The sequence below is a fragment of the Lycorma delicatula genome, chromosome 1 (assembly GCF_047948215.1).
Source record: "Lycorma delicatula isolate Av1 chromosome 1, ASM4794821v1, whole genome shotgun sequence".
In the NCBI taxonomy this organism is placed as follows: Eukaryota; Metazoa; Arthropoda; class Insecta; order Hemiptera; family Fulgoridae; genus Lycorma; species Lycorma delicatula.
The window spans coordinates 137,833,002-137,852,652 of NC_134455.1; the positions used below are offsets into that span (position 1 = coordinate 137,833,002).

The window sequence follows — 19,651 nt, forward strand, 5'->3', positions numbered from 1 at the left end:
AAACGTGGCGCCGTTAGGGCACGGAAGGTAGCCTTCATGTCTAGGTAGCCCTGGCCTACACGCAAGTTGTGTGGGTCGGGGTGCTCCGATGATGGCTTTAGGGACCGTTGTGGCATGAGAGATCGCGATGTGATAGTCAAGTGAACTGCCTGGCTATTGCATTTAGGCTAGGGCTGGGGAGAGTAGCCTCTCGGCGGAAGGTGCATGGGCCGCTGAAATGGTGGTCCATGCGCTCTGATGGTGCTGGGGGGACCCCGTTGGGAAACTCCCTTTGCGGAGTAGACAGGATGGGCAGAGACTACTGCCACGGCGCCCTTTGGTGACTGCGTATGCTTGATTGCTGAACCGGTTGCCAAAGGGGGTTGAAAGAAAAGAGAAAAAAAAGTAGGTAGGTAGGTGTGTGTGTGTGTGTGTGTTAGTGTACAGACTGATATGACGTTATGTTTCACAGCTTATGTAGAATATTTTTCACTCATTACATCAGAGAGCCACAGCAACCGATTGGTTTAAGGTGTCAGTCAGTCGCGTCCCTTCATGAACGGGTTCGAGTCCTAGCCGACCAATTTTTTTTCACTTCAAATATTATTTATTTAATTCAAACCGGCTGGTACACAACAACTGATCTACAGAGGTACCAACCTTTTAATTAATTATTATAAATAATATTCAAAGCGAATATATTACTCAAGTTGGTACCCCTGCAGAATTTCAAATTCCTACTAAGGGAAAAGGTAAATTCCCACAGGGAAAAGAGAAATTCTCGCAGGGAAAAAGAGAAATTCCAAGATGGTGGACAGCGCCATATTGGAATCCAAGATGGCGGACGGCAACTATCTTGTATTTGGCGCCCGTATGCCTATTTCCCCCTACTACTGTGTGTGTATGTGTGAATATGTGTGTATGTATGTGTGTATTTCAAATATCCCACTAAGGGAAAAGGGAAATTCTCACAGGGATAAAGGTAAATTCGTATATGGCACTGACATGCTACTGCATCAATGACGTCACAATCCAAGATGGCAGACCGCCATCTTCTTTGATTCGTGACGTCATTACAAGATGGCGGCCAGTCCGCCATCTTGGAGTTTGATGCCGTATGCCTATTTCCGTACTACTACTGGTGTTTATAAATCAACCTGCTGCGAGGCTATCACCGTATTGAGAAAGGCTCTCCAAATCGGTTTAGTGGCAAGCGTTCGGGCAGTCATAGGACGATTGCGTAGAGGACAGGTATTTAGAATGCGGTTTCGGGCCGCGCCAGTACCGGAATGGAATGGCGATCAGAATGCACCGGATCTAAATTTCATTCGGTTGCCTATCTTTCGTCTGTGGAAGAGGTTGTAGAGCATCGCGATGGAAGCATGGCAGCTGGAATTGGAAACCACAACGAAGGGAAGATCACTGTACGGTTTTTAACGGGATCTGAGTGAATGGTATGCCTCGAAAACGGGTGCCAAGATGCTCATTTAACAATATGATCCAATATCGGTTTCGTTCCGTCTGGCAGCTGATAAACTGTGCGTCTGTAGGGAGGTCCAGTCAAATGAACACCTGATGGTTGACTGCCCTGCTCTTTGGGAGGGGCAAGATACCGGGCCTCCCTGGAACTTATAGGTCAAGGGGAAATTTAGCCACTCACAAGCGGCAAGTCAATGGGCGAGAGCCGCATTATCGTACCGCCTGGGAGTTCCTTGATGCGGTTGCTATGTTCAAATGATATCAGTAGTTTTCTTATGGAAAAGACTCCTATCACACTGCTGTCGGAAGCTAACTTAGAGATATATGGCTGACCATCAGCGAGTTAAGAATCCGAGCGCTTTAATATGGTAGACAAGTATTTGCTGGCATTCAGCGACCTAGGTGTGGCAGCGAATTGCAGTCTAGACGAAGGAAATTTAATTTATGGATGTCATATGTATTTTTAATAGTTGACGGGGTATGCCTACACATTATAGTATATATATATGTATATATATATATATATATATATATATATGACAAATGAGAGAAATTTACATCAGATGTTATGTGATCACCATTCCGCTCCGGCATTAACCCGACTTAAAACCACACCCAAAATACCTCGGCCTACCTGTCTCTTTGCAATCTTCACATGGCTGAATCTACTATATCGATTTCAACTTTCACTACTATATCGATTGGGAGAGCGTTTCCCTATACGATGGTAGCCTTGTAGGAAGTGTTTTAAAAACAACAGTGCGTACAACAAAGGCTCTGCGCTGTGCACTCTTTAAAGTTTGAAGAAATGCTCTATTCATATCCAACCTATTCTTCAATGCGGGTGCCGCGTATGAGGTCATGTTTTAGAAGACACCTCGGTACAACATGTAAATTTGACGGTCCGGTAATCAATAATTTTTCCGACTAATCCTCTTAAGTTTTTGCACCACAGAGACGGCGTTTGCCGCCACTTGCCTAATGTGGTTGTTTAAAAATAACGTTTAATCAAACAAAACACCTAGGTTCTTATGAAATCTCACTCGGCTGATTACGTAGCCTTTATATATTTAATATGCGGGTTAAAAATGTACGAAAATTTGTCTACGCCCTTGAGAAGCAGAAACTTCATCTTGAACGTAGACATCTTTAAATTTTGAATGTCCATCCAGCCCTCTGCTGTTGACAAGGCCACCTGCACCCGGTCTTCTAGCTGTGGTCGTGGAAAGGAAACAGTCGTCGACGAATGCCTGAGCCGTGACCCATTCTGGAAATGTCAATCCTAGAAATCCGTCATATACCAGGCTCCACAGCTGTGGACCGAGAACGGAATCCTGCGGGCTTCCCGTGGTAACGGAATTTTCTACAACTAGATACTCATCCTTAAACAGAATCGTACGGTTAGATAAATAGTCACGTACTACGGCTTGCAGGGCTACGGGAACATATCGGTATTCCAACTCATATAGGAGAAAACTCCGATACAAGGAAGAAAATGCTGCATCTGTCAATAAAAATTTCCAAAACATATTTACAGTCGGCGCTTTCCAGCTTGGCAAGAGCATTTTAGATGGAATCCTCCTTGCCAATGCCTCCTTGGCAAACTACCCTCTATTTAGAAAATAGTTCACCTCAATGATTTCCCAGAGCCTTTCCACAACCAGCCTTTCAAGCAAATTGCGGATTACCGGCAAGAGGCTAATGAGTCGATAACTGCCGATCTCACTACGTTCCTTTCCTGGTTTTAACAGCACTTTCACAAAAACTTTACAGCTTTAGCCCGTGCTATCTCGTACGCCCTACACTGCCTACTCCCGACCCGGTGTCCAGCATCACTGCCTTTCACCTGGGCACAGGCGGCGCACTTAGCCGGCGACAATTTGTGCGGGCAGCTGGCTGCCCTGTGCCCCGAAGCGGCACAGTGGCCACACATCTCCTTTTGCGCTCGGCAACGGAGGGCGGTGTATCCATAGCCCTGACACTTAAAGCAACGGGCTACCTCAATATGGTCGACCACCCTACAGGCAGTCCACCCAAAAAACAGCCTTCCACCGGCCACTAAGACCCTCCGGATCTTAGGCTAGGTCTCGAGTACCCAGTGACTTCTCTGGGAATCCTTTCTCCCCAACTGCCGGACAACCTTGGCTTCCCTAAGGAAGCCTCGACAGCCATATCCAACACAGGATTTTGGCTGTGGATCGCCTTAAGGATTTCGGGCTCCTCTACCCTCGTTGCCCTCGGCATATCGTAGACCAATATCTGCGGTCTACGCGCGGCCAGAAGCTGAGCCTTCAGCCCATTCTTGGCAAGAACTGTGGCCTCCAGCAGTTGTTTAGCCTGCTGCTCATTTACGACCTCCAGGACCACTCCGTGATCCCTTGTTTTGGTGACCCGGGAAATTTGGAACCTTTCTTTCCTCGGGTCTAGGATCTTTTTGAGGGTTAGCTCCGTCATTGCTGACGAAGCCCCCTGATCAGACTTGATTGGGACCACCTTAACAGTGGCCCGCTTAATTTTATTTGCCGGCGCCTGGGCTGGCGGCGGCGGACCTACTCGCCTAGGCGCAAGCGCGGCCGTTACTGCGGCGAAGGAGATAGGTTTCTTAACCTTCTCCTCCACCCTATTGTTGGACTTTTGGAGTTCACCCAGAGCCTGACCGTTAACCGGTTTAAAGCTCCGGACTCCCTCCACAACCTGATCTACCTTGCCCGATAGTCGAGTGACGACTGAATCTAGGGCCAGGTTAGCACCCTGGAGGCCTTCACACTTAATAGCCAGTCCCGAGACCAACAAGCTACATTCACTTAAATAAGAATCAACGAGCTGCCTCTACTCGAGAGCAACTCTTGACTCCTTTTTCGAGGAAATTTTTGCCCATTCGGCCCTCATTTCCTCAATCCTCTCTAAGCCTTCCGCCCCGGAGGTCACCTGCTTTCACAGGCTTTCCCCCGGTGACTTCCCGCTCAGGGACAGAATCCGCCCTGCTGCCTTCAGCCTTCCCTTGCTTCACAAGTAGTCGTCCTTCGGACTTGGCGCCCCCCACCCTACGCCGTGCCCTCGCTGTACGGGTCCAGCCTTAGCTTTCTCCGCACAGCTCGGAGCAGAGGTATCCCGTAGGATTTTGGTGCTAACCGCATCACTCGGGCACTCCACTACCCGAGGGGCTTCCGAGACCTCCTTATCGGAAGACCGGGGCCGCGGCGGTGACCTACCGATTGACCTCCTCGGCATGACGGGGTCACCGGCTACCAGGTCCTGTAAAAAAGGTAAAGAAATAATTTTATTAAGAACTCCAAAAAATAAAATATTTTAAAACATCTTTCAAAGATTATAATTTTGTATTCTTAATTGTAGCATTCACTTCGTTATGTTTATAAATAAAATGTTTATAAATAACGAAAAAATAAATTTCTATGTTAAAGCGGGAGTCATTTTGCATAATTTCCAAAGAAAATTGAATGTTATAGTTTACGCATCAGTAATTAATAAGCTAAAATAGAAGAAGGTAATTCAGTAAATAAAAAGTTTACATCGTAAGAAAAACAAAAAAAAATAGAGCTCACTTCATTAAGATGACGTTTTGGATCATAATGTGAAGAATACGTCAAACCGAACAAGCACTTTTTTTGGCAATCTTTTATACGATAGCCGCTGATGACGTAATCGAAAATATGGAACTTCCGGCGATCTTCTTCCTTATCTGTTATCTAGAAAAATGTAATATATTGATTAAACGGTGTTATGTATTAAAGAATTAGAAGAAAAACCTTTTTTATATACAAATTTATAGAAATTTCCTAACTATCAGTAGAATGCAAACACCGATGCTGCGCTAAGAAGCAGTCGGATTTAAAGTTTTTCCCGTGTGACATAGACACGGCATCTTCGATATCTCAAAACATTTGTAAATTTAAATTTCAAAGTTAGATTATCTTATGAACGAATAGTAGCTTAATCGCTGAAAGTATTTGTTATAAATTATCGAAATGTAATAATTATTGTTTTTGTAAAAGTAGAAGTTAGATCATTTTGAACTGGAATAATGACATTTGCATCTTAATATGTACCTATGTAAAATTTAATTTACGTTCCGGTTCTACAGCTCCATTTATATCACTAATCAGCGGATGGTAAAAATCGGTTACGATGCATTCATCAAACGGTAAAGTAAGATTTACGTTAACAATTAACCGGACGTTACTGCATTAAAGCTGAATTTTAATATCCAATTTTCGATGAGGAAAAAATTAATAACGAAGATGGATAACTGTCTGAATGAAAAACATAGGCGTTCGCATGTAGCGCACATACAAGTGTCGGGTTAGCCGAAAAAGTTGGAAAAATAATTTAAACGTACAACTAAATCGTCAGAAACTATATGCTCGTAATTATGCAAATCAAATCACTACCACCGACATCGTGACAAAAGTGTGTTAGCTAATCAGAAATTGCATCATTCAAAGAATCTTCGTTAAAGAACGGTGGGTTTTTGAACACGGATTAAATGAAAACAAAAATACCTACACGTGATTTGTATATTTATACAATTTTTCATCTTTTTTAGGTAACTAATAAATTAAAATATGTGCATCGTTAATCGCTCGGCAAATGTCCAGTTGACACTCGGTTTCTGCCCGTACACGAATTTACATATTTCTGTGATGGTTAAAATCGCTTCATTAAAACCTTATTTCATCGACGCAGGTCGCGTACTTTTTGAGAATAAACAATGATTTTTATATACTCCCACAAAAAACAATCGCAAGGTGTCAGGTCTGGGCTCCTTCGAGATCAAGATATGTGTCCTTGCCAGACTATGCAACGACCTCCAAATTTTCCGACAAAACCTGGCCGACGAATGCATTAAAGCGCTGGGGTGCGCCATCCGTCTATGGGAAAGAATTCGTTGTTTGTTTTCGAGTTCATCCAATCTAGGAAAGCAGTAAGTAATTGTTTAACGTATCGAGATAAACATTTCCGTTAATACATTTTTAGCGAAGGAAAAAAGCCCGATTATACGATTTTTCATGCATTAACTTAAGGCGTATCGCGTCGTTTCTCAAAAATTATATTTGGGTATTCAGATCCCCGTATTCGTGAATCGTGTATGTTAACACACCCAATAATATGGAATGTAGCTTCATCCGTAAAAATTATATAGTCTAAAAATGAATGATTTTCATTAATTTTGTGAAAAATTCGAATACCGAAATCGAAACGTTTTTCTCCATCATCATGTTTCAGTTCGGCAGTAACTAGATGTTATATGCGTGTAATGTCAATTTTCCTGAAAAATTTGTGAATTTTCGTTTTCGAAATATCTGAAACGAGACTTCAACGAGAGATAGATTTGTTAGAACTTCCGAATTGTCTAATTCGTGCGATAGTATCGTCCGATACTTGCGGTCTTCCGATTGATTTTTCCTTGAGAACAGATCCTGTTTTTTTCAAACAGTTTGATCCAAATTCGTATATTATTTTCATGGGTACTCTTTACCATGTTCACATCGATGTTGATGAGAAATATTAGAAGAGTCTAATATACTCTTCTAATATTTCTATAAGAGCTTGCAGTATTTTCTTCAGCGAGTCTTCCTCACTTTCATCCCCTGAGTATTACACAGTATATGTTCTGTTATTATCCAGTAATTCATTTCCCAACACTACCGCATTCTCTTTCATCACATCACCTGGTTTTAGCACATGCCGCATTGTCACTATTTTTGTCGTCGCATCTCTTTCGTCACCAACTGCCCTAATCTGTTTGTTAGATAGATCATAAAACCGGCTCAAGTCACCTTCTGTATCTTTAACCTGGTCCTCCTGCTGGATTGATGTTATCATTTCGATCGGCCATCGCCTGGATGTAATTAGTATCAAGTCTTCATCCTTAAGCTGCCCATTGAACAATTTTCTGAGCTCCATGTCGCTGTTCCCCAGTTTACGTCGACTGTGTGATAGATTTAATCGGAGGCAAAGTTCCATTTAAATCCTTAAGTCCTTTAAATACTTTAGTTAAATCTAAATCCTTCATGTTCTTACAATTCAATTCCCATATTTTGCTTTAGTGTGAACAAAGCTAGGCCCAATTGATACGTAATATCACCAAAGCTCCCCGGTTGGGGCTCCTCCTCCTCCGACGATATTTTTCGCAATCTTTTCTTCTCCTGTTTACCCTTAGGATTCGATGGAGGTTTTTGAACCAGTGCAAAGATATTCGGTTCTGTTGTACCGAGATTGTCTCGTTTCCATCATCACTGCCGCTTAGTTGTTTATAAGCCGATTAAAAGGTATTTTAATTCTATACACGGTAATACTATGTCACCTGTATGTTGAATAAGTATCAAATTCAGATGTCTTTCTTCAGTAATTCAATGTACTAAAAATAATCAAACAAGTTCTAACATAAATTAGAATCAGTATATTGCCAAGTAATAAAATAAAAACCAAAAAACACTGTTTTCACACTCCGTAACTCACGTACCATCCAGATAATACGATAAATAATCTTGTAACTCAATTGCCAGTTATGCCAACCAGAAAACCGACCTGAAAACAGCCATCATACCACCAAAATGATCACTTTCATAGGAGTAATAACGACGAGCGTTCCTTCAACCGAGTCCGTAAATCCACTTACTGCCTTGATCTGATTTACAGAAACTCCACCGTTCTTTTAAGAAGACTCTGTGTATATGGGAAGTGACTATGATCTATTTATTTTCATAAATGCAAATTTAATTGTTTTTAAGTAAATTAAAATAAATTAAAAAAATAACAAAGGAAATTAAGAAATTAAGTCTAGTACCTCCCGCTTGAAATCTGACTACCATCTTTCTCCAAAGATTAAAAAAAAATTCCTTTAAAATCGCGAAACCCTGTCTTTCAAATCATTGGTCACATTACCTTTTAGGCCTACCTATAAAAAACTGCATTGATGTAAGGTCATAGGGTTCAAGGAATTCAACTTTATATTTTCGACCGATTCATATGTGTGGTTGAATCAATCCAGATAGCAATACTTACGTCACGACGGTAGTGAAAAGTGTCCTGCATTTTGTGGGAAGAAATTCTCTTCAACACCAAACATTTGTTCGATGCATAGATCGATATTTTTCCACACCAAGCTTAGGCAAACGTCACTAGTGACAGTTTGGTTAAAAGAATATTACTAAGTTGCTCGATGCCTATGTAGCCGTACTGCAACTTCTGATACATTCAAATGGTGTTCATCTCGCAGCGGTGATATTCATCAGGGGTGATATATATATATATATAAGCCACAGAACATTTTATGTAACTGTTCACGTCCGTCGACTTTGGTATTAATAAGATAGTTCGAAAAGATTATAAAATGTATTTATAATTGCCAGATAGGCGATTATGAAACGATCCCGTAGTTCAGGGGTATTGGCTTTTTACGATTTAAGCACAATAACGAGTGAAACCGTGTGAGTGATATTATCATAGAAGGTATAAGATCAGTCAATGTTTTGCATGTATATAGTACGAAAAATACAAGCGTTGGGAACAAATATATTTGTAGGACGAGTAAAATATATTTTACTCGTCGAGGGGTTGTGTTTAACGTAGTCGCACAATAGATATATACATATTGCTACTGTGTTACGTTTCACAGGTTCTGCAAATTACTTTTGAGGTCTACACATTAAAGGGTATTGAAAAATTTCTATTTTATTATTATTAGAGATAATATATTCATAATTCAAAGGAATTTAAGATTGACGAGCGTGTAATAGGCATCCAAAGATGCAAAAAAATATTGTTACTGCTCGTGAAATATCAAGATCTCAAGTTAGAAAATTAGAAAAGGAAAAACGTGCTTTTTCAATCGACAACGTGCTAGAGTTACTTTAGCGCGCTGAAAACGTATAAATAATCGGTTCAAAAACATTGGATTGTTTATGTAAAAGCGTTGTGATTACAAAGCAATTCACGGCTACGAGAAAAGGCAGACGTAATCACCGACCTTAGACATAATTATATCCGAACACTTTCTATCAAATATAGAATGTTTTCATCCGATTAAATACACTAGTCCGAACGCCACGTAAACATTACACGAATTTTAAAGAAAGTGTAAAATAACTAGAGGTATTTATAACGACGGAACTTAATATTATTTTATTTTTTAAGTCGTTGTACAATCGAAGAATGCTATACGGATATAACAATTAAACTTACGAGTAAAAAAAAATTAGGTGAAATAGAAATAAAACTGACGGGTCTAAAAGTACAAAGCTTGCTTTTTTTAAATTTATAATCTCCAACTGAAAATTATTTTAAAACATCTTTCAGTTGATTTACTTTTTTGCCACAAAAAAATTAAAATTTCAACTATGAGGTTTTCAATGAAATTTGTGAGCTTTGGGTTTGCCAGCTTTGAGGGTGCGCCAGACGAGGAATTCCTGGACTTGGTTATCAGGAGGAGGTGGTTTAAAAATTGTGAGGAGGTAAACGGGTCCATCTAAGAGGCCAGTGGTGCTATTTTAGCCCCACATAACTTAGCGGAAGATGGCAGGGCAAGCCATGGTAGGAAACTGCTGGACAGGGTCGCCACCAAGGGTAGAGTGGTAAGGCAATCTAAGCTGAAGAGGAGTCAGCTAGTGGTGAAACAAGGTCTGGCAGAAGTTTTGATAGAGGACATCGAAGAAGATATCCAGGGCAAGGTGTACACGTTGGTAGTAGACACTAGAGTTGGTGAGAGAGTCGTTGCAAAGGACTTACACAGAGTTGTAAAGAAAATGCAGGAGCTTAATGCTGAGGTTAGATAAGGCTCAGTGGCGAACAAGGTAGGCGTACTTCTTAAGAAAATGCTGGAGTATTATGGTAGTAGAAGTGGTGGTAATACGGTTGGATATCTGGCCGAAGCGATAGCGGACGTAGCTGCTTGTAAACGGCCACAGCAGCCTATGGAGCCGACCAGTACACTTGTGATTAAGCCGGAGGGAGCTGCGTATGCGGACCTCCTCAAAAAAGTCAAAAATTGTCTGACCAAGGAGGAGATTGGGGACATACTGTCTATCAGTATGTCTATCAGAGAGGTGGTGAGGAGTCCTTGCTTATGAAAGTGAGGATCAACAAAGAAGAAGCTGTAGAGGTTCAGAAGAAGATGTCGAGTAAACTAGAGGGTGTGAATAATCAAACGTGGGTGGCGCAGTAGAGGCCTTATTATCGTTAAGGATCTTGAGAAGAAAATGACAGAAGTGTAGCTTCTCCATCAGTGAGGCCAGTGGCGACAATGGAAAAATGGAGGATATGAAGTTGACCTCCTTACGCTTGGCCTTTGCTGCAATGAAGAGAGCCACAGTCACAATGTCAGCAGTGTCGGCGACGGCGTTAGCGGCCAGGAAAAGAATTTTTTGTGGGATGGAACCACTGCAGGGTGTCTCCGAGTATAGAAAAGTAACGGTGCCCAGGTGCTTTGAGGAGGGACACATGGCGGTCAGATGCAGTGGTTCCGACAGGTCAGCCTTGTGTCATAACTGCGGTGAGGAAGGGCACCAGGTAAAAGAGTGCAAGGTCATGGCGAAATGTTTGAGGTGTGGTAAAACTGGGCATCGGACTGGTAGGCGTCTAGGAGATGGGAGCATCGTGAGGACATCATCTCATGTTGAAAGGAGCTGGCCGAAAAAAGGAGAGCGTAGTAGAGTGAAGTACTAGGCAATAAGAAGAGGAAGTAGAGAGAGCTCCTGATAGTATGGAGCACGATAAATGGGGTTACGCCTTCCAAATCAAACCTGTTCTTGCCGAGGAGATTCTTAGGAACCAAATTATGTTTTGTTCCCTAGAAGTGACTGGCCCATTTATAGAGAGATAGTTGCAGTGAATATTCCTGTATTCACATTGGCTGAGCTGCGACAGCCGGCAGAGAGGCTGAAAGCTAAAAGATAGGAAGATGCTGGCGGCTGTGACTCAGTCTCTGGACGAAGTTAATATCAGATATCAGGCCTTGACTCACACGTGAGCATGGGGAACTCACGTTTGAGCTAACCCAATTTTTATCGGGGAATGGTAGCTATAATAGCTATCTAAGCGACAGGAGGAGAGGGTCCCCTGAAAGATGTCAGTATTGTGGATAGCGGGATACCACAGAACATACCGTTGGAGGAAGAAAGGAGGGTATTGCGAACGCGGTTAAGAGAGGTTACCGCAGATACTATAGTGGAGGTAATGCTTCATGGTGAGCGGAACTGGTTAATACTCAGTAAGGTAAGAGGGAACATCAACCGAAAGAAAATGCTGGATGAAGTGGATGATGATGAGAGTTGTTAGGGCAGAGAGGAAGGGATGTATCGCTCCGGCGTCCCATCCGTCACGGGGGGGGGGGGGGCTGTCATGAAACGGCATAGCCGGGCCTGGCATGACCTTCCAGGGGAGTAGAGGCAACTAGCACTCTCAAGGTGTGTTATACGGAATCGTGGGTCGGACCGTGAGTAAAGACAGTTAAAAAAAAATATGGATTTCACTGTTGATTTTTGCGTTGCGCTTAAAATTTTAACCTTATAAATTTACAAAATTAAAAATACTCGTAGAAAAGGGATTGTACAAAAAAAATATCATGATTTACACGCACACATAGGAACGCGGCCTTAATATGAGAAATAGGAACTCTTATTTCAGGGTAGTTTCGAATTTTTGTTGACTTCAGTCATTTGACTGGTTTGATGAGCTCTCCAAGATTCCCATTCTAGTGCCAGTCGTTTCATTTCGGTATATCCCCTACATCCTACATCCCTAAAAATTTGTTTTACATATTGCAAACGTTGTCTGCCTACACAATTTTTTCCTTCTACCTGTCCCTCCAATATTAAAGCGACTATTCCAGAATGCCTTAATATGTGGCCTATAGGTCTGTCCCTTCTTTTAGCTACATTTTTACAAATGCTTCTTTCTACATCTATTTGCCGCAACACCTCCTCATTTCTCACTTTTTCCACCCATTTGATTTTTAACATTGTTCTATGGCACCACATTTCAAAAGCTTCTGATCTTTTCTTCTCAGGTACTCCGATCATCCAAGTTTCACTTCCATATAAAGCGATCCTCCAAACATATACTTTCAAAAATCTTTTCCTGATATTTTAATTAATTTTTGATGTAAACAAATTATATTTCTGACTGAAGGTTCGTTTCACTTGTGTTATTCGGCATTTTATGTCACTCCTGCTTCGTCCATCTTTAGTAATTCTACTTCCCAAATAACAAAATTCTTCTACATCCATAATCTTTTCTCCGCCTATTATCACATTCAGTGGTCCATCTTCGTTATTTCTACAACATTTCATTACTTTAGTTTTGTTCTTCTTTATTTTCACGCAGTAGTTCTTGCGTAGGACTTCATCCATGCCATTCAGTATTTCTTCTAAATTCTTTTTACTCTCAGCTAGAATTACTATATCATCAGCAGCAAATTGTAGCATCTTTATCTTTTCACCTTGTACTGTTTCTTTGAATCTTTATTGTTCTACATCATCATTAACTGCTAGTTGCATGTAAAGATTATAAAGTAATGGGAATAGAAAGCATCCTTGTCGGACTCCCTTCTTAATACGGCTTCTTTCTTATGTTCTTCAATTATTACTGTTACTGTTTGGTTCCGGTAAATGTTAGCAATTATTCTTCTATCTCTGTATTTGAACCCTAATTTTTTTAAATGCTGAACTTTGTATTCCAGTCTATGTTATCGAATGACTTTTCTAGGTATATAAATGCCAAGTATGTTGGTTTGTTTTTCTTTAATCTCCCTTCTTCCTTCTACTATTAATCTGGGGCCTAAAATTGCTTCCCTTGTCTCTATACTTTTCCTGAAACCAAATTGGTCTTTTCCTAACACTTCTTCCACTCTCCTATCAATTCTTTTGTACAGAATTCTAGTTAAGATTATTGATGCATGACTAGTTAAGCTAATTGTTCGGTATTTTCTGTATTATACACATTTATCTGCTCCTGCTTTCTTTAGTATCATGAATAGAACATTGTTTTTGAAGTCTGACGGAACTTCCCCTTTTTCATAAATACTATACACCAGTGTGTATAATCTATCAATCGCATCCTCACATACATTGGGCAGTAATTCTACAGGTATTCCGTCTATTCCAGGAGCCTTTTTGTCATTCAAATCTTTTAATGTTCTCTTAAATTCAGATCTCAGTATTGTTTCTCCCATTTCATCCTTTTCAACTTCCTCTTCTTCCTCTATAACACCATTTTCTAATTCATTTCCTCCGTGTAACTCTTCAATATATTCCACCCACCTATCCACTTTACATTTGTATTATAAATCGGTGTACCATCTTTGTTTAACATATTATTGGATTTTAATTTATGTTCCCCAACATTTTCCTTAACTTTCCTGTATGCTTCGTCTATTTTACCAATCTTCATTTCTCTTTCCACTTCTGAACACTTTTCTTTAATTCACTCTTCTTTCACTAGTTTGCACGTCTTGTTTATAGTATTTCTTAACTATCGATAGCTCCTTTTACTTTCTTCATCACTAGCATTCTTATATTCTCTACGTTCATCCATCAGCTGCAATATATCGTCTGAAACCCAAGGTTTTCTACCAGTTCTCTTTGTTCCGCCTAAGTTCGCTTCTGCTGATTTCAGAATTTCCTTTTTAACATTCTCCCATTCTTCTTCTACATTTTCAACCTTATCTTTTTTACTCAGACCTGTTGCATTGTTCTCCTCAAAAATCTGCTTTACCTCCTCTTCCTCAAGCTTCTCTATATTCCACCGATTCATCTGACACCTTTTCTTCAGGTTTTTAAACCCCAATCTACATTTCATTATCACTAAATTATGGTCGGTATCAATGTCTACTCCTGGGTATGATTTGCAGTCAACGAGTAGATATCTAAATCTTTGCTTAACCGTGATATAATCTATCTGATACTTTGCAGTATCGCCAGGCTTTTTCCATGAGTATATTCTTCTATTATGATTTTTAAACTGGATGTTGGTAATTACGAAATTATACTTCGTGCAAAACTCTATAAGTCGGTCCCCTCTTTCATTCCGTTTGCCCAGCCCGTATTCACCTACTATATTTCCTTCCTTGCTTTTTCCAGTGCTTGCATTCCAATCTCCAACTGTTATTAAATTTTCACCCCCTCTTATGTGTTTAATTGCTTTGTCAATTTTTTCGTATACACACTCTACCTGATCATCATCATGGGCGCTTGTAGGCATATAGACGTTAACAGTCGTTGAGGGCTTAGGTTTGGATTTTATCCTTATTACAATGTATCGCTATGCATCTTGAAATACTCTACTCTCTTCCCTATCTTGTTGTTCATTACGAAACCTACTCCTACCTGCCCATTATTTGAAGCTGAGTTAATTACTCTAAAATCACCTGACCTTAAGTTGTTTTCCTCTTCCCACCAAACCTCACTAATTCCTACAACATCTACATTTATCCTATCCATTTCCCTCTTTAAATTTTCTAACCTACCGATCTTTTTTAAACTTTTAACATTCCAAGCTCCGACTCATAGAATGTTATTTTTTAATTTTCTGGTGACTTTTTAATTTTCAGGGGGTTTACAGAAAAATCTAGACGGGCGAATGTAGAAAATGAAGCTTCAGTCTCATGTTACAGCGCAATTTCATGAAATTCTGCAACATTATTTTAACCGTGGCTTTGTAGTTCGGATATTTTTGGTAACCCCAAAAAATTTCCGCGACTTCTTTAAATGAAACCCGAGTCCTTTTTTCTGTCGGATTCATTGTAGGATCAAACGGGTTATCTTATATTAAATCTATGATCAGCAACCCCACGCAGATCTCTTCTTATAGTTTTCCGTAAGAAATTTTGGGCAACATTGTCGCTAAGTCCTGGAAACAGCGACAATCCTTTGGAAGTATTTTAACAAACCTTTTGATTAAGCTGACCTTGAAGTGAAGAGTAGGTAATTGTATATTGTCCGATCGGACTACCGATTGACTTACCGTATTACCTACTTTATTGACGTACCTACCGTATTCTTTGTATCGAATTAGAGTATTTATATTTTGGGCCAGTCCGTTACCTTCCAACGCTTGTCTTCGGCCCGGTTTCCCGTTCGCAAATGAAACATGGCGTTTTCAAATACCCGAATCGTTGACCGGCAATAAACCGATGACTTTCAAATTGCCACAAATTGTTCAAGAATGTTTTTTTACAGTTGACAATTTTTAGCGTTGTAGCATAGATTTAAGATTTTAATAAGACACATTAAGAAGCTCTGAATGAAAAACAGGGATTGAGCCAAAACAGTTCTCAGGTCGTTTGCTGTAGCAAACCGAGACGTGTATACAGGTGAATTTTTCTGATAAAAGACCACTTTTTGCACGAATGTGAACGTTTAACGATGAATGCTACCCATAAATCGATCCACTTGTAGAGCCTAATACTCCTCGGTGAAAGTTCTACCTTTTTCATGAAATTTAACCCCTTTTACGTCGAGATTAAACCTTTGACATAATTTACTTTACAGTATTTCTAACTTCAATTCCATCCGCTCTTCAGAAAACGTCACAACTCGTTTGGTTTTACTCGATCGCCAAACAAAAAAGCAAGCGATTAAATTCACACGGCAGAATCGTAGCAGAAAGATATCTAAAGGACCACGCTTGACAAATATCACAGCGATTCGATCATACTTGTACCTCTGTGTCTGGCCTGGAATGCTGTAACCCGGCAATAAGAAACACCCGTTACTAGTAGAATACTATTTAACCGATCGATATACCTGAACTTTAAACGATAAACTAAGCGTTAAGTGGAAATTGTATTTTGTAATAAAGACGAATCCTGCGTAATTTCAGAAAATCTTCAGTTTTTAAAAAAACAAACATTACAGTTCTACATATTATTGTTTTCTTCTAAAAATTGTCTTTACATTATGTTCAAATACATTACATTGACGTTGCGGTCCAGGTCTAGGTCGCTGTAAGTCATCGAAAATCAGGTAGGTCCCGAAGTAGACTTTTTTATAGCAATTAGATAAACATCTAATCACTGATCGATAGGAAGTGATTAGAAGTGCAGTCGTACTCCTTCAAACGTACAGTCGCTGAACATGAATCTGTTACATTCCTGTTGTAAATTAAGCCGTTCCCTCCTTTGTAAACTCAAAGAGTATCACCAAATAAAACAGATCACGCATAAAATAAAAGTATTACTATTAAAAAAGAGAGGACCTCTAAGGAGAGAAATGAAAAATCAAAACTAGTAACTTCAAATATTACAAAAGTAAGGCTTCTTTCGAAGATTCCAGCGATGAATTCTGAATATCACGAATTGGAGTAGCAAATTAATGATCGGTGATATTTCATCGACGGACACTCGCTCCAAAATGTACACAGATAGACAAAAACATTTTTTTTTATGTTTCTCTAAGTGTGATACCATTTCTTGAATTGTTTTTTGCGTACATTATAGATCTGTTCACACAATTTTTCTATTACCCTTAGTTTTAAATAAATTACGCTTTAAAAGAAAATTAAGGTAAAATATAGTTAAAATCTGTAAAATTAATAATTTTGCATGGCGATACCTATGTTAGAATGATTTCGTTGATGGTTTTCTTTTATAAATAGCCTCAGGTACATCCGAATTAATATCCAACAGTAATCGGCTGGCATGTTAATATTCTATTTTCTTTTATAGCGGGTTTCTACCTCCGAAATGTCTTGGTGGAAACGTTCACCGTTTTCGTCAATTACGTCTCCGAGGTTGTCCAGGAAAAAATCCAGATGTGAGTGGAGGAAATTTTTTCAAAGAAATATTACATCCCATTGCTCTGTATGAAGTAAGAAGTTGAATAACAATATCGTGGTAATTGTCGGATTTTTGTTTGCCGACAAAAGTTTTGCAAACGTCTTTAAATGAAGCCCAAGCTTCACTTTCTGCATTATTTAACATTAAGTTAAATACATTATCTTCGACTATCTCTCTTATAGCTTAGTTTCTGAGGGCCACGTGGTTGTGTTGGGCGTCTGATGTCTTCTTTGAAGGAAAAACTTGACTGGGGCGAAATTACTGGTGTAGATGTCCCTCGGGGCATCTGCATCGGTGGCATCTCGCGAGGCCGGACTGAGCACTGTGGAATGTGTTCAGTTTGAGGGCGAAAAGATGACCTCCAATTAAGCCACTCTTGGCTAGGAACGGAGAGGGTGGTGTAGTGATCAGACACACTACGAGGAGGGATCTTCTCCCCTCGGGGGGAATTGAGATATCCCATTCGCAAAGAAAACACATGTACTTGGTATAGCCTAACCGCATGCCTAACAAAATAGCTATAGCTTTCAAATCACCACTTATGTTCCAGCTATGCTTTTTATCATTTAGTTTTTCAATAACGTTTTTCATCACATCGTATGTCTCTTTCAAATTAATACCATAAGCGATTGGTATCGAAGGATATTTGTTACCGTTATCTAATAGAACCGCTTTTAAACTATACTTGAACGAATCTATGAAAAGGCGCCAGTCCGCAGGTTTATGAACTTGTTCTAACTGCAATATAAGCTCATCAGTATTTATGCAATAAACCAAATTATTTTCATCAATAAAGTACCAAGAAAATTACTTTTGTCGGCTTCGAAGCCCGAAATGTTGGTACTATTTTGAAGTAAGTTCCAACCTTGCACTCTTGATCCTAACAGTTCAGCTTGATTTTTGATAAATTTAAATCCCTAACCAAGTCATTTAATTCACCTTGCGATTTAAGATGTGACTTATTGGAAGATAATTCAAAATCAAAATCACTGTTGTCTTCTTCAGTATTGCCTGATTCTTCATCGCTGCTTTCAAAACATACATTCACAGGTGGCTCAGGAACTGGAATAATTTCACTATGAGGTACAAGCCTGATTGCAGATTGCAATAAAGGATATTTTACAGTATGTTTAGATTTTTTAGAAATTCCAGACACGCTTGTTAATCGTAACAATCATGATCCTTTGGTTCACGTCAAACCATAAGTACACCAAATGGCAAAGCCTTCCGTGTACCTTTCAGCCATCCTCTTAAATATACAGAAAAATTATTGCATACTATATGAGAAGCCCACATGTTATCCTAATCACCAATTTTAAACTAGAATTAGAAATACAAAAAAAGAGGCACCTACATCATTTACAAAATTTCGAGGCATTATGACACTGCTCTGTTAACAAACTTAAAAAAGCAATAAGACTGAACAAAATTAATTCATTTCTAAATCCAGTGCTTAATACAAGCAACACAGCTATGTTTTCAGCTACATGTTTTGACCTGCACAGACATGATTAATCTTATCCATGAAGGCTCACTCCTCAGTATTAGATATGATGTCATAATATGATTTAATTGTTTGTGCAGTATTGTTTATTTATTGCTTAGAAATTATGTTAACGAAGTTAAACAATAAGAAATCAGCTAACGAAATACAATATAGAAGCTTAAAATGCTAATTATACATTGAAAAATGAAAAAATCCTGTAAATAAAATTGAAATATTTTTCAAAAATGGTGGCTGATAGAAAGATTTTGAGTTCATATTCTCTTTCAGAATCAAAAAATAAATCATGAATCGCATGTTAGGAAACAAAAATAACATTTATCAGTGGTAACATTTCCTACAGAAAATAAGGATCCTTATGTTTACCGGCCGATGTTACAATCAGTAATGAAGTACACAAAATGAATTATCGATCGTTCAGTCACATGTTTACCGAAAGGTATGTAAAATAGCTACCGTATATAATAAGAGAAAACGTTTAATTATTAATAAATTAGCTGAAATTGAAAAAATAAAATAAAAAGTAAAGCCATGTTTTGATGTTTGCATGGCTTTTGACGGTTCATGTCAAAAGAAATTAATATTTCTTTGTATTCTTAATGAAGTTTTTTCTTATGTGAAATTATATTACGATCAGTCGAAATATTTTTAGAGTTAACCTTAATTTCTGCGGCAGATAAAGGAAGCTGTATCTCTTTCGTACTATTTTCATTTCAAATTGTAATAATTATCGCTTAATCGCTTTCTGGGTAACTAGAAATTAACGATTTTAATCTACACGACGCGTTTTCTTTTTCTGTTCTTTAAATCTCGCGTTAATTTCTTACTTTTCGCGGAAGTCGCCCGCTACAGCCAGTCATGATGGCCAGGCCGAATTGTTCAGCCATCTATTCCAC

General features: G+C 39.3%; 1 protein-coding gene across 3 annotated transcripts in view; it reads right to left on the reverse strand.

Moving 5' to 3' along the window:
- Window positions 1-19,651, reverse strand: part of LOC142322956 (uncharacterized) — a 204,600-nt gene that overhangs the window by 10,923 nt on the left and 174,026 nt on the right. For 2 of the 3 annotated variants that reach the window (XM_075362061.1, XM_075362052.1), the window contains one exon: window positions 5,022-5,165. The exons of the other annotated variant lie outside the window; for it this stretch is intronic. In XM_075362061.1, the coding sequence (XP_075218176.1) occupies window positions 5,022-5,165 (144 nt within the window). The remainder of the gene's footprint in view (window positions 1-5,021; window positions 5,166-19,651) is intronic. 3 annotated transcript variants of the gene reach the window in all.